This window comes from Vicugna pacos, chromosome 10, assembly GCF_048564905.1.
Source record: "Vicugna pacos chromosome 10, VicPac4, whole genome shotgun sequence".
Classification (NCBI taxonomy): domain Eukaryota; kingdom Metazoa; phylum Chordata; class Mammalia; order Artiodactyla; family Camelidae; genus Vicugna; species Vicugna pacos.
The window spans coordinates 14,882,171-14,896,330 of record NC_132996.1 but is presented as its reverse complement, the minus strand read 5'-3'; the positions used below and the strand labels follow the sequence as shown (position 1 = coordinate 14,896,330).

General features: G+C 37.9%; 1 protein-coding gene and 1 long non-coding RNA gene across 2 annotated transcripts in view; one reads left to right on the top strand and one right to left on the bottom strand.

The window, feature by feature from the left end:
- The first annotated feature begins 7,496 nt into the window (after positions 1-7,496).
- The window catches only part of TYR (tyrosinase), a 70,904-nt gene continuing 64,240 nt past the window's right edge, over positions 7,497-14,160 (top strand). The window contains exon 1 of the mRNA XM_006218369.3: positions 7,497-8,426. Coding sequence (XP_006218431.3) covers positions 7,608-8,426 — 819 coding nt within the window. The 5' untranslated portion in view covers positions 7,497-7,607. The remainder of the gene's footprint in view (positions 8,427-14,160) is intronic.
- On the bottom strand, positions 12,095-13,776 carry LOC140698656 (uncharacterized). The gene is made up of 3 exons (XR_012076452.1): positions 13,610-13,776; positions 12,636-12,739; positions 12,095-12,387 (listed from the first exon to the last, which is right to left on the bottom strand). It is a non-coding gene; the product is annotated as an uncharacterized lncRNA (long non-coding RNA).

Genomic DNA, 14,160 nt, shown 5'->3' with positions numbered 1-14,160 from the left:
TTATCACAGGGATCCTGGGATCCCCAGGGCCATCAGGAGCTGCTCGGGAAAAGACAGCTGGTTTCAAATGGCCAATCAGAAATTGTGGGTTGTGATGAAGGCTCAGATTTTGGATGAAATAGTTTAAAAGATAAGAAGATTGAGTTTGTGGATGCCCTTTATTATCTAAAGCTATTAAAAAAAGAAAAGCAGTAGTGTATTAACAACCTTTTGTAGTAAATAAGGCAGGCATTACCACTTTCATTTTATAATTGTGAAAGGTTAAAATCAGAGAGGTTGGGTGCTTTCCCCAAAGTCACACAGAACATGGCAGCACCAGAATTAGTGTGAGCTAATCTGTGGCCCACTGCTTTCCACCTTCCTAGGATGACTCTTCTAATCCAGAGTTGACCAGTTGTTTATCTGACTTTATCATAGACTCATTTTCCAAAGCCTTTCTTTTTTCTAAGAGTTCTATATGTTAATTTTTCATTATAATGAATTTAATTTATTTAAATAATTTTGACACTTTTAGGAGACCTTTTTGACAATTAGAGACTATATGTTTCTTGATAAAACACTTAGAGATTGATCATATGAACCTTCATTTTGGTTTGTTTCAGTATCCTCCTGGACGTTGGCCTTGAAAACACACACACACCTGCTGGATAATATTACCTGTGTCAGTGATTCCCAGCCCATAAGCCATAGAGCCCTTTGAGAAGCTACTTAATGTATGGAGTCCTGAATGTTCAAAAATAACCTGTGTTATGTGTAGACTGAGCAATTTCTGTTACTTGAACATATATGCTTGGTATTTTACAAATGCATGCGCACACTGCTATGAAAAAGAAAACACACATTAACATAAAAGAATTCTTAAACCAACAGTTTGTGTTATTTATATTCAATAAATACTAAAAAAAAAAAATACTTTCTCCTAGAAGATCTACACAATTTACTGACATTAAAACAAATTTCTTTTCATTTACAAAGGCTATGAGGACCAGTTTTGGGGGTGGCTTTAGTACATAATGGAGGGGATCTGTCACAAAAGGCCACCTTAAGACTCTAGAAGCCCATCAAGCATATGGCTGAACACCCGAAGCTGACCTCCACTCTACATCTAACAGAGATACACATAAAGTGCCAGGCACTGGACCAGGTACTCACGGTATAAAAGCACATTTTTACCCTCAAAGGACTCTTAGTCTGAAAAGATCAGAAGGAAAACTAATAGCTTATTCCAGTGCATTGTGATGAGGGCAGTGACAAAGGTGGACCCAGGGTACAATGAGAGAAGAGAGGAAAGTCCCACAGCCCATTGCTGAAGGAGGCGTGTAGGTTTGCAAAGGTTTCCTTGGCATCTGAGCTGAATCTTACAGATTCTGGAAGTGAATAAAAAAGGGAAGCCTTCTTAGGACAGAAAGAGCATGTGCTAAGCTCAGAACCCCAAGGAAGCATGACATCTCAGTATGATGGCAAAAGTTCAGTATCTTGGAGAAAAAGGTTTTAATTGGAGGAAAAGGGCAAGTGAGGATGCTGGGTAGAGAAGACGGGGCCAATTTATAATAATGATATTTAATTATGTCTAATAAAACAGCTATTTCCTAGCTCTTTGCACTGAAAAGACCTAGAAGTAATGAGAACCCCGTAGGGATGAACACAACCAGTGCTCAGTTTGTGGTTTTTAATAATAACAGTTTTAACATTTATTGAGTTAACAGGTGTCAGACCTTGTATTGAGTGTTTAACATGTATTATGTCATTTAAAACTCAAAAGAGCTCTATGTGGTGTGGCTGAGTACAACAAGGCTATGGAAAGTGAAATTCTTGAACATGTCCCAAGTATATGCGTATTCTTTTCTGCCTTTTGTCTTCCCACGGAGTCTAAGAACTAAGAGTTCATAGACTTTAGATAAAAATTTAGAGTCTGACTCCAGAGCATCAAATCCAGGGGCAGCTGAGACCTGTGACTCGTACAACTTTGCAGCCCTCAGGTATTTAGTACCGGGTCTTGGGCATGCCAGATGCACAATACTTACTGAATAAATGGATGAGTTTAAACTTAAACTGTAGAGGGTTAGTAGGTACAATGTATTCCCTTTACCTCTACGTGTGCATACACCTAACCACAATCATAATAATCATTGTCCAGCATAATGTAGCTTGGCTAATGTCCACTAATCAGCTGAATATTGAGCAAAGATGTGTCAGTTTTTACTGACACCAAATACATAAAACTCAAGGCATCTTCATGATAGTTAAATATATATATAGGTTCTGTTTAGAGATTGTTAGGGCACCAAATCATTATTCTGAAAATTGATGAATAAAGGATAAGAACTGGACATTTCCCCCACTTTTCTCATACAGAATATACTTTAGAGTAACCAACTGGTGGATGAGGAAAAGTTATTATTTACAAAAGAATCACAGTTAATAAATGCAGATAGAATGGCAGAATGACAAAATTCACTCTTCTTGTAATCTTTAATCAAAATGATGGATGTAGGAAACAACTATCAGTGAATGGTAAAGCCATGGGGTGAAAGTTTGTTGGAGAACTACGTAATAGACAAAATGGTCTGACATCATCTCAACCACTGATCAAATTTAAAAACTAGTAGTGCAAAAACCAGAAGAAATGTTCCCCTGATGTCTTTGAATGAGTAGTATGCAGAAACACCTGTGAAGTATTTCTTAACAAAAATGAAATCAAAATTGAACTTGAAACTAATCAAGTCTCTAGATCCAATTCCCTAACTATAGAAAATATGAGATTATTATTGAAAATCTGTGAAATTATAAAAAAATAGGACAAAGAAACATGTTAAATGATGCCACAGGGATAAAATTAGTCAACCCTGAAAATCAGGGAATTCTAGAGGACAAAATCTGCTTTCTTCTTTAACAAATTACACTTTAAAAAAAAGAAGAGAAATATTTATTAAAAAAAAAAACCACTTAAATATATCAACCAAAAGCAATATATAGGCACTGTTTGGATCTTGGGGGGGAAAAAAAAACACTTTTAAGATTATTAAAGTAAATTGAACATAGACTTGAAACCAGATGATATTAAGGAAGTATTGTTCTCTTTTTGTCTGAGATGCCGTACTGGCACTGTCATTATATTTTAAAGTCCTTAATTGTTAACTATCTACACTGAGATATTTCAGGTAAGATATGTTACCTGAGATTGTTTTAAGATACTAAAGAATTTTTTGCTTTTTATGTGGGTGGAACTGAAGAAACAACACTTAGAGAAAGATGATGGTTATCGAAACCTGATGATGGGTACATGCTAATTCCTTACATTATTTTTCCTAGTTTGAGTATATCTAACTATTTCCATAGTAATATTTATTTTTAAACTGCTAGCTATTCAAACTGAGTTCATTATGTTACACTCACTAAATGGTAGCTACTGTTACAATCGAGAGAAGTAGGGCTGAAAAAGCTGGAGAAGAAGGTTCCAACTCTCAACAAATAAAGGAGCAGGGGGAGGATACAGCTCAGTGGCAGAGTACATGCTTAGCATGCATGAAGTCCTGGGTTCAATTCCCAGTACCTCCATTAAAATAAAATTAAAAAAAATTTTTTAAACTTTAACTACCTCCCCTCAAAATAAAAAATTTAAGTAAATAAATAAATAATTTAAAATAAACAAATAAATAAAGGAGCAAAGACAAATGAACAGATTAAGGGAAAAGAGCAAGGTTGGCTAGACCAAAACCAATGAATAGGTGAATGATCAGTGCAAACAGTGGAAATAGAGGACAATTGTTTGTGGCTAGACCGTGACATAAACTCTCAAAATCAACATGTCTAAAATTGAACCCATTTTCAATTCCCACGAACACTGTAGCCTCTATTGTTTCTTATTTTAGTGATTGGCACAAACCAGAAACCTAGATATCAACCCCAATTGTCTTTCTCTTCACCTCTCCCTCCTCTTGAATGCATCAGTCATACAGCTCTTAAATCCATTCACTTCTGTTTATCTCACAGATCATCACTCTGGTCCAAGCCACATAATTTATTGCCTGAGTTACTCCAATAATATCCTAAGTATTATTTCTACATTTACTCTTGCTCCCACCTCCACATTTGTTCTCATCTCAGCAGCTTGAGTGAAATGTTTTAAAATGTGTATACGATTACTTCAAAACTCTGCTTCAAATGCTTCAAAGACTGCAATCCCATCCACACACACACTTCTATGTACTACATCTCCACAGCTTTGGGAGTGACAGCCACCTTGACACCTCAGGATCGTTGCACATGCCACGCTGCTTCTACCGTGGAACCTCTGCATGTTGCATTCCCTGCACCCAGCATACTCACACTCCCACTGTTCTCTTCACCAAGCAGACTTCTACTAATCTTTCAGCTGTCACTTGAAAGATAACTTCTGCCAGGGAGCATTCCTTGACTACACTTCGTAAGCCTAAATAGGTCCATCTGTCATCTTTCCTAATAGGTTTTTAAATTTTCTTCTGTATCAGCTTAAGTAGATTTGCCTACTTGCTAAAACTGGAAACCCTTACATCAATACTTTCAACATTTTCACACTCATTCATAGACATACACAGGCTGCAAAGAATTTTGAGTCCCTCAGGGAACATGTCTACAAAGTGATACTCTGCCTTCTCACTTCAGCTCTCATAGTGTAAACAAATGTCCTTCCCATGGTCTATTTAGTGCCATTTTGGTGCTTTTGGTTGGCGATTCTGTGGTCCAAAATTGCCTCCAAGCATGGTGCTTATGTGCCGTCTAGTGTTTCTAAGCGCAAGGAAGGTGCCTTAAAGAAAACACATGTTGGGCAAGCATTGACATGAGTCATAAGCTGTTGGCCGTGAGTTCAATGCTAACAAATCAACAATATATGGTAAATTTAATTAAGCAAACAAGTTATTTTAAATATGTAGTTATAAACATTATTACAGTTACTAAAATTAAAATATTATTTTAATAGGCAATATGATTCATGAGGGTAGAAACCTCTCTGTTGTCCTTACCAGAGCATCCCCATCTCTTGGCATACGCCTGATAACTGATGCTCAGTAAATACTTGCAGGATACTTACAGAGGCCCTGATCTGGTTGATCATGTATTACATTAGCTCAGGTGGTAACACATACAGTGATCTCCCAAGGTAGGACAGAATATTTGCAAATTCTGTAAACTAGAGACACGTAGAGAATGGATATCTAGAGTTTAAGGATGAACCGATCTAAATGGGGTTTGACATTTAGGAAGTTTGTATTAACAAAAAGACTTTAATACAAATGGGCCAGAGCAAGTCGTGTCTTATATTTGAGAGTAATAAAGAGGTCTGTCAATTTAAGAAATTTAACGTTGTGAAGGAAATTAAGAGGACAAAGTACATTTTAGGCATTCCTCTAAGCATGCTCTGAAGATTATGAAAAACAGACCTGGGAGAGCAGACACAGTAGCCCAGTGGTATCATGGAGACTTTCTAGGTTATTAACTGGGAAATATGATGGGGGGAAAACATTAAACAAAATTCTTAATTAAATTGAACATGAGAAGTTAAATTTCCTCTGCAAGTAGACAGAACAGAATTACAGAAGACCACATGTGGTTGTCAGTAATACAGAACCAAGACTCCTCAGGGACAAGAAGCCCTGTTAATCTCTCTGTGGCTCTGAAAGAAAGAAGAAAAAAGATTAACCCTCCTTGTGGAGATCATGTGATGACTCCCTGATCCCAGCCAGAGGCATTTCCATGGAAACTTCTCTTCTCTTCCTCTGCACCCACACACTGCTCCTTCCACCTAAAAAGGCTGCTTTGAGTGTCAAGGAGGTTGAATGGAGGAGCCTTGAATTTTTTTTTTAAACAACGGGACAAATTCCAACAGATAGGAAGAGAGTAGAAAGGCTGACATTCCAGCATCACATACAGCATGACCCTCCCTAGATCCCAGCAGCAGAGAGTCCAGACACTGCTGCTTCCCTCGGAGCTTTTGCTTTCCCTCATTTGTTCTTCAAATTCAGGGGACCGTCAGCTTTAAGTACAGAGCAGCAGGATAAGGAAGGGTGTCTCACAGATGCAACGTTGACTTGATTACCCTCATCCTCTAACTCCTCTGCTCACCTTAGTTCAGGCCACTTAGTGGTTAAGCCCCTGCATGGATTGGTCCCAGGTTTAATTCCCTAGAGTGTGGGGGTGTATCTAAAGCTAGTGCTCCAGCTCAGCAGGTGAAACAGCTCTCACCTCTGCGGTTTCCCCTACCTGAAGTAGTGTCTCCATTCTCATTTGTCTTTCCAACTTATGTGCACCCTTTAAGGTTTGACTCAAGGGGCACTCCTTTAATAAAATTTGCATACCATTGCCCAAAACTATGCAATCCTTTCCAGCATCCTCAGTTCACAAAGATGCCCCTACAGTAAAAATCTGATGCTCTTATTACCTCTACTACTCATTTGAAAACTAGCATTGTGGTAAAAGTATATTTTTATCATGCATTCCAAATTTTCTAGCTCACTACAGACACAGAAAAAAAATCCTAAAAAATTTAGGTTATCAATTATAATTTGTTGAATAAAAATATTAATCCTTATTCACTCACTCACTAAATTGAGAACTCCTTTGCAAGATCATAATGAAAACAAAATTTCAAATGAATTCCTGATTTCCAGAAATTATGGGTGAAACAAGATGACTACAGCATTTTAAAAAAAAGTACAAACTACTAAATACAAAATAAATAAGCTACAAAGATATATTATACAGCACAGGGAATGTAGCCAATATTTTATAATAAATTCAAGTGGAGTATAATTTATAAAAACACTGGATTAATATATTATACACCTGAAACTAATATAATACTAAAAATCAACTATACTTCAATTTAAAAAAAAGAGTTTCCTTTGGAATATTAACTAATAAAAGTTCCCCAAATAAAGCAGACCACCCAGCTTAGTAACGTCAGAAAGTGAGTTATCAGACAGCTGGCAAACTGCTAGCATCAAGATAATCAGGAAGAGCATCAGAAAGGTTTTTTTTTCCTTCTGATACATTGTACTTGATGAATAAGCTGCAGATATAAGAAATAATCTCTAAGCTCTGAAAAGTATCTCTCTCTGCAAAGCTGAATTCTATAGACGCTGTGACCTATTTACTTACGGTCTCTGGGAAACAACCTACCTTGTGCCCAAAATCTCTATTACTTCTTGACTTTTCTTAATAAAAGAAGCTCTATTCCTGGCACAACATCTCATTTTCAAATTCAAATTGTCAGTAATTTTATAGTCAATTAACTGGGTTTATTTAGATCAAGTACCATTATTATTATTATCATTATTATTACTTACTACCATAAGAATTAAACTGTTAATGGTGAATAGTGTTTCTCACTTTATCATAGGCCTATCCCACTGGTGGGATTCATGCCAACTCCAGAGAAAAGTTAGTCATGTGGTTTTCAGAAGATGAAAGCTTAAGATAAAGACTGAGAGTGTTTGATGCTGGAGCGGGGAGTGGTATTATATAGGTCTTAGCCAAAACATGTGATAGTCACCGAAGGGGTAGCTGAAAAGTGAAGTGTGTGGCTCAATTAATCAGCTCCAGCAGACCTCGTGAGAACCAGAGGAAGCATGCTCCTGGCGGCTTTGTGCTGCCTGCTGTGGAGTTTCCAGACCTCCGCTGGCCACTTCCCTCGAGCCTGTGCCTCCTCCAAGAACCTGATGGAGAAGGAATGCTGCCCGCCGTGGGAGGGTGACGGGAGTCCCTGTGGCCAGCTCTCAGGCAGGGGCTCCTGTCAGGACATCAATCTGTCCAAGGCACCACCTGGACCTCAGTTCCCCTTCACAGGGGTGGATGACCGGGAATCTTGGCCCTCTGTCTTTTATAACAGGACCTGCCAGTGCTTTGACAACTTCATGGGATTCAACTGTGGAAATTGCAAGTTTGGCTTCCGGGGACCCAACTGCAGAGAGAGGCGACTTTTGGTGAGAAGAAACATCTTTGATTTGAGTGTCCCAGAGAAGAACAAATTTCTTGCCTACCTCACGTTAGCCAAACATACCACCAGCCCAGACTACGTCATCCCCACGGGCACCTATGGCCAAATGAACAATGGATCAACACCCATGTTCAGTGACATCAACGTTTATGACCTCTTTGTATGGATGCATTATTATGTGTCAAGGGACACGCTGCTTGGGGGGTCTGAAATCTGGAAAGACATTGATTTTGCTCATGAAGCACCAGGCTTCCTGCCTTGGCATAGACTCTTCTTGTTGCTGTGGGAACAGGAAATCCAGAAGCTGACAGGGGATGAGAACTTCACTATTCCATACTGGGACTGGCGAGATGCAGACAATTGTGAAATTTGTACAGATGAGTATATGGGAGGGCGCGACCCAGCAAACCCTAATCTACTCAGCCCAGCATCCTTCTTCTCCTCTTGGCAGGTAAGGTGGGCGGGACATACTGTCTCCAGCATGAAAGAACCTTAGCAATCGCCTCTTCTGGCAGGTCTTCATAAACCTCCTTTCTCATCTCTCCATCTCCCGCCCAGTATAGAAAATGTCCCCTGTCAAGAGCTCTCAACAAGCCTTCCATTTTTCCTTTATAGCACACTTCACAACTATAGTTACATAGGCATGTGTGTGGTTATTTGTCTACCCTCCTTCACTAAGTCCCTCAACTTTAATGAATAAAAAGTACCTGGTTTATCACCGTGCCTCTCGGCACACAGGATGGTGCCTGGCAAATGGTAAGAGCTGATTAAGTACTTGTTGAATGAATGAATGAATGAATGACTATTTAGATGATTCAATACATAGATGATTTAGGTCAATGTTTCTGAAATTTTCTTCGCCATGAAATTTATGCAGTGTACCAATTAAAAACACAAATTCCTGGTCCTATCACAGAGTCATTGTTCTTCAGAATCTTCAAAAGAAGGTCCTGGGAAGACATTATTTACTAAATATCTCTGGTGATTATTATCATCAGGGAAGTCTGGGGAATATTACTTAGATTAAATCTTCTTTTAAAATTTTAAGAAAAATACCACATGACATCGCTTATCTGTGGAATCTGAAAAAAAGAGACACAAATGAACTTATTTACAAAACAGACATAGAGAGCAAACTTATGGTTGCCAGGGGGTGAAGTGTGTGGAAAGTGATAAACTGGGGGTTTGAAATTTGCAGACACTGACTATTATATATAAAATAGTTAAACAGCAACAACAACAAATATGAGGACTCTGAAGTTCAAACAGGTAAATAATTAAAATAGCTAATACTCATTTGAGCAATTAGCAAGTGTGTAGTCCTGTTGTGTTTTTGTACATTAACACATTTATCACTCTTATTAACCTTTCCCCATCTTAAAGATTAAAAAAAAAAAGGAAAAAACAACCTGCAATATAAAGGTATCAGGTAACTTCTGCAAAATCACAGAGCTAGTATGTAGCAGAGACAAGATTTGTTCTCAGATGGCCTGGCTGCATGACCACCCTATACTATTTCCAGGGACATGACTGCTATGATGTCTTTAGCCAAAGGATCTGTTCCATTCTGTCTCATTTTTTTCATCAGGCTGCAGAAGAAATGAGCATTTTTCCTAAATATGTGCAAACTTTAGACATACAAGGTAAGGGATTATTATTTTGAAATTTAATTTCTATTTGTCCTATTCTGATTTTTTCACACTGGATTTGGGGCAAAAGGTAACCAAAGACATACACTTTCAATTGTCATTTTAAAACCCTAAGGTGGAAGAAATGCTTTTCTGCCTGTTTTCCAAACATTTCTAATGCATCACTGCTGTCTAGCAGTGCTTAATGGACCTAAGCTCAATATTTAAGTGAGATGGGAGGAATGTGGCATTTTCACCTGGCACTCTGCAAGTTTGAAATGTGAGTGGCTTCCAGCTCACCCCTCCACTAAGTTCACACACCATCCAAATGGACCCTATTGCAGCTCATTGAAAAATAGCCACTGTAATAGCTGGTGTCACTAATGTCAGCTATTTACCAAGAGTAAAGACTATATTTGTGCAAGAAAGGCTGGGAAAAAATATGCTTGAAAAAAAAGATCATTTCCATAGACTTCAGACTTCCTACCTTAATCGAGAAAGTACAAAACTTTAAGTTTGTAATATTTTTTACAAAAATTCATGCTAAGCATGAACTCTCCCACTGAGCTATATCCACCCCCCATGTCTGTACTTTTTTTCTAATCATGTATTGATTGTTGAATGAATTGTTTTTCTTTATGATTGTGTTCAATTTTATTTCTAACTAAAAATTTGGGGGGTCTAGAAGGTAAACACTGGATTGAAATTGTTGCATTAGGTTCAAAACTGTTCCATGATTAAACTGTTATGTAGTAACTGGCATTAAAGATAAAACTAAGAAACAGAGTGGACAAAGACCACTGAAGAAAAATGAGCAAACAAGAGTTTAAAAAAGGAAGGTGAAATGAATCGGCATCTGTGCACACCTCCCAGGAGTGGAGTGAGTGGACTCATTGTGCCAGGTCTAGCTGGCTCTTTCCACTCCTTTACACAGCCTCTCTGGTGACAGTCCTTTAATAATGAAGATCAGTTGTTTATATTGATTTAATTCAGCAGTTCCCAGTATCTAAATCAGTTAGGGAACTTAAAAATATTACATGTGTTCTACCCAACTACCCTCTGCCAGAAAATCATATTCGGGGGTCCACTGTGAAGTCCAGGAATCTCTATTTTTAGAACATTCTAGCATGGCTCTAATGCACGGCCAGCAGTGGGAATCACTGATTTAATTAGCAGGGAAATTGCCTTGGTATCTCTTTCACTTTACAAACTCAGGTTCTATAGTAAACAGGCCACTAGTTCAAATGCTTTTGCCTGAATTGAACACTCCAATCAAGAACTAGACTATTTTGTGTGCACTGATGAGATCAAACAGCTTCCAGACTTGGTGAGTGTGTTCATATCTTCCAAATTAGTTAGACTCATTAGCCCCTTTGATACAAAGTCTCCCCCCCTTGATTTCAGATATATTTTACTTGACACAAAAAATAGAGGTTTTAGAACTCTATAGCACTTATTAACTCTGAGCCAACAGACCCTTAGTGGTGTACGGTGTAGTGCCCACATTTTGTGAAAGAGGATGCTTCTACAAGGTAGCATGATTTGTCCAAGGTCACACAGCTGAGGACTAAAACCCAGTGCCTCTGATTCCAATGCTATCTCAGGTCAACCAGGTTGTTCCCTATTCATAAGGAGGCCTTTACACTCAGAAGGGATCAAATAAGCCACTAATTGATGGATGTAAATTCTGACTCATAGTCACTTTAATTCTCTTAAAATTCACTTGCACAGACAACGGGGGTAGATATTCTGATGTGGTCCTTTCCATTCAAGTTGCAATGAAAATATTCCATTGGCATTTATTGGTCTACATCTCTTACTCAGGTAGAATTGACCCTCATCATTTTGCACAGTCATTACCCTTTGTCCAGATTTATAAGATAGCACTTCTAACTCTCCAATATACACAATTGTTTTCAAACCTGTCTTTGTCTACCAGACTGCCAGCTGCTCCAACGTAGAAACCGTTTCTACTTTATCTTTATGTCCACAGAGCCCAGGAACATATTATATACATGGAATGGGCTTTATCAGTGCATGCTGAATTGAACAAAATTGAAAATCATAGACATGTTAGCTCCGGTGCTAACATACAAAAAAATGAGACTCTGCATGGCTAAGTAGAAAATTAGACCATACTTTATAGCACTGGATCCTCGAGGCCAAAGACACAATGATGCCAAAATAAGCAGCAACTTACTCAAAGTCTCAAATAAAACATTTTGTGTATTCTCTCTATGCTTGTGTGTGTATATGTTTGTGTGTGTGTGTGTCCGTGCAAAAAAGAGAACAAACAATATAGAAGATCAAGCAAGTTACAACCCGAGTGTCATTTAAGTGAGATTAATATTACCTGTTGGTAAATTTTTTAATTAAACAAAATAATATATTAAAAGTTACATGCTTAATTAATGTCCGTTTTCTTAGAAAGCATATATTCAGAATTCACATCCTTTTTTGTTTATTTGTTCATTTATTTGTTGGTTTGTTTACTGCCAAGAGCTCTTAATGGAAGCATGTTTGTCATCAGTTAAAACAGCCCATTATTTTTGGAGGTGGGGGGTGCTTCATAACATTAAAGTACAAATACCTATGCTCAACACGGTTAGATCCAGTGCTGTGCAAGCAGCAGATAAGCTAGCCATAAAAGAAAAGGTGTATCAAGGGAAGCTGTCATGACAGATCAAAATAAAGAGGAAAAAACATTTCCTAGATGATAGACATGAGTGCAGTGTGGTCAGGGAATTCACTCATCAGGTGAAAAGCACATCACATGGAGGCAAACTGTGGGAAGAAAAAAAAGTAACATTTCAGCAGAGAGTCATGGGTTTTAGGTAACCATGGCAACAGCTCAGTGAAATAACAGCTTCTTTTTTTTCTTCATGAAAAAGATTCTGTGGAATGTCATATGGTTTACATTTTTTCCCCAGATGAACTTCTAATACCATAATAGAACCTAGCTCCTGAAGCTTTTAATAACTGGTCATTTGTTGCATTTCTTTAAATTTAAGAGAACAACTATCTACGTTCACCTTCTCCATGAACACTTCTGTTTCTTCTTTCTGTCTCCTTTTTTTTTTTCATTTGACTTGGGACACTTGATTTCCACACCCCCACATCGTGCTTTATAAATCACCTGTGTTGAAACAGAAAAAGAACAAACTTCTCATTAGAAAACTTCTGCCACTTAATGGATTCTACCTCTGTCACTTAACCAGATGATAATGGATATGCTATTTAAAATCTAAAAACCTTTGCTTTTTTCCTTAACAGAAATTATCCAGTTATCATATGTATGCATTTTCTGTATCCATGAAAATACTAAATGGAATGGAAAGCAGAATAGTGCAGTGGAAAGGGTAAAGTCTTTTGAGTCATGAAAACATGAGTTAAAGTGGACTTTTGTAACTTACATATAAGATCCTGGACAAGTTACTTAAATATTTCGAGACCCTTTTTCTTTAAAATTAGGGTAATATATCTTAAAGCACTATTATGAAGGGCTTCAATGAAATCTGTTAATACAACATGACTAATTTAGTATCTGACATATTCTTTGAGTTTCCTGTATGGAAACTATTATCATAATAGATCTTGATATACCGATGTTAGTTATTATAATAATGATGATTAACGCAGTGCTACAGAGCCACAGTTAACAATTTGGTGGCTTGCCCAATAGTCTCATATTCAATAATAATATAACAGCTGTCACTATTAAACATCCATACTTGGCACTACAGACTAAGTGCTTTACATAGGCAAAATTATTCAGTCCTTCACAAAAAGTTGTTATAGTCCCCATTTACAGATGACAAACCTTGATCCTCAGAGAGCTTAAGTAATTTGCCCAAGGTCACGTAGCTAATAAAGAGTCATTATTGGAAACCACGTCTGACTGCCATCGCCGTGATCATAACCACAGTGCTAACCATTTCTCCTACCCTGCCTCCCCTCCTGTATCAAATATAAAGACAATGATTTGAGATTAAGTGTTCCATATTACTTCTGGAAGTGGGGTAGACTTCCTCCTTGTTGCTAATACGTGCAGTCATCTGAACACGTAGTCACTTGGCAGTTCTCATTTCAGCAAAAATAGTTCCATTCAGACCTCTCTAATTAAGCCGAGTCTGCTGTAGGAGTCTTTTAGACAGTAGGCTCTTTTGAAAACATCCTGAGATGGTTTATTATTCAAACAGGAATGAAAGTGACTTCGTCTATGTACCCGCTGTGATGTCTAGTTAATCGACATCATAAAGGAGTCCAATATATTACGTTCGATGCAAAAAAGTTCGGTTAGCTTTATTCAGCCATTCCTAAGCCATGCACAGGCAGTCATAAATGTACTGCATGTAGCTTCGGAATCAGGAGGACTGAGAAGTAATGGTCCACCCCTGACTCGACAAGGCCTATGGAATTTAGTTTACTTTCCTAAGTGGTAGATGCAAGACTCGGACTCCGTTCTGGATTTTAACTTTCATGGCTTATTCTGCAACTCTCAGAAAGCTGCTTCCTCCAACAATTTACTTTAAAACGTTAATCTCCTGGTGATTAGAG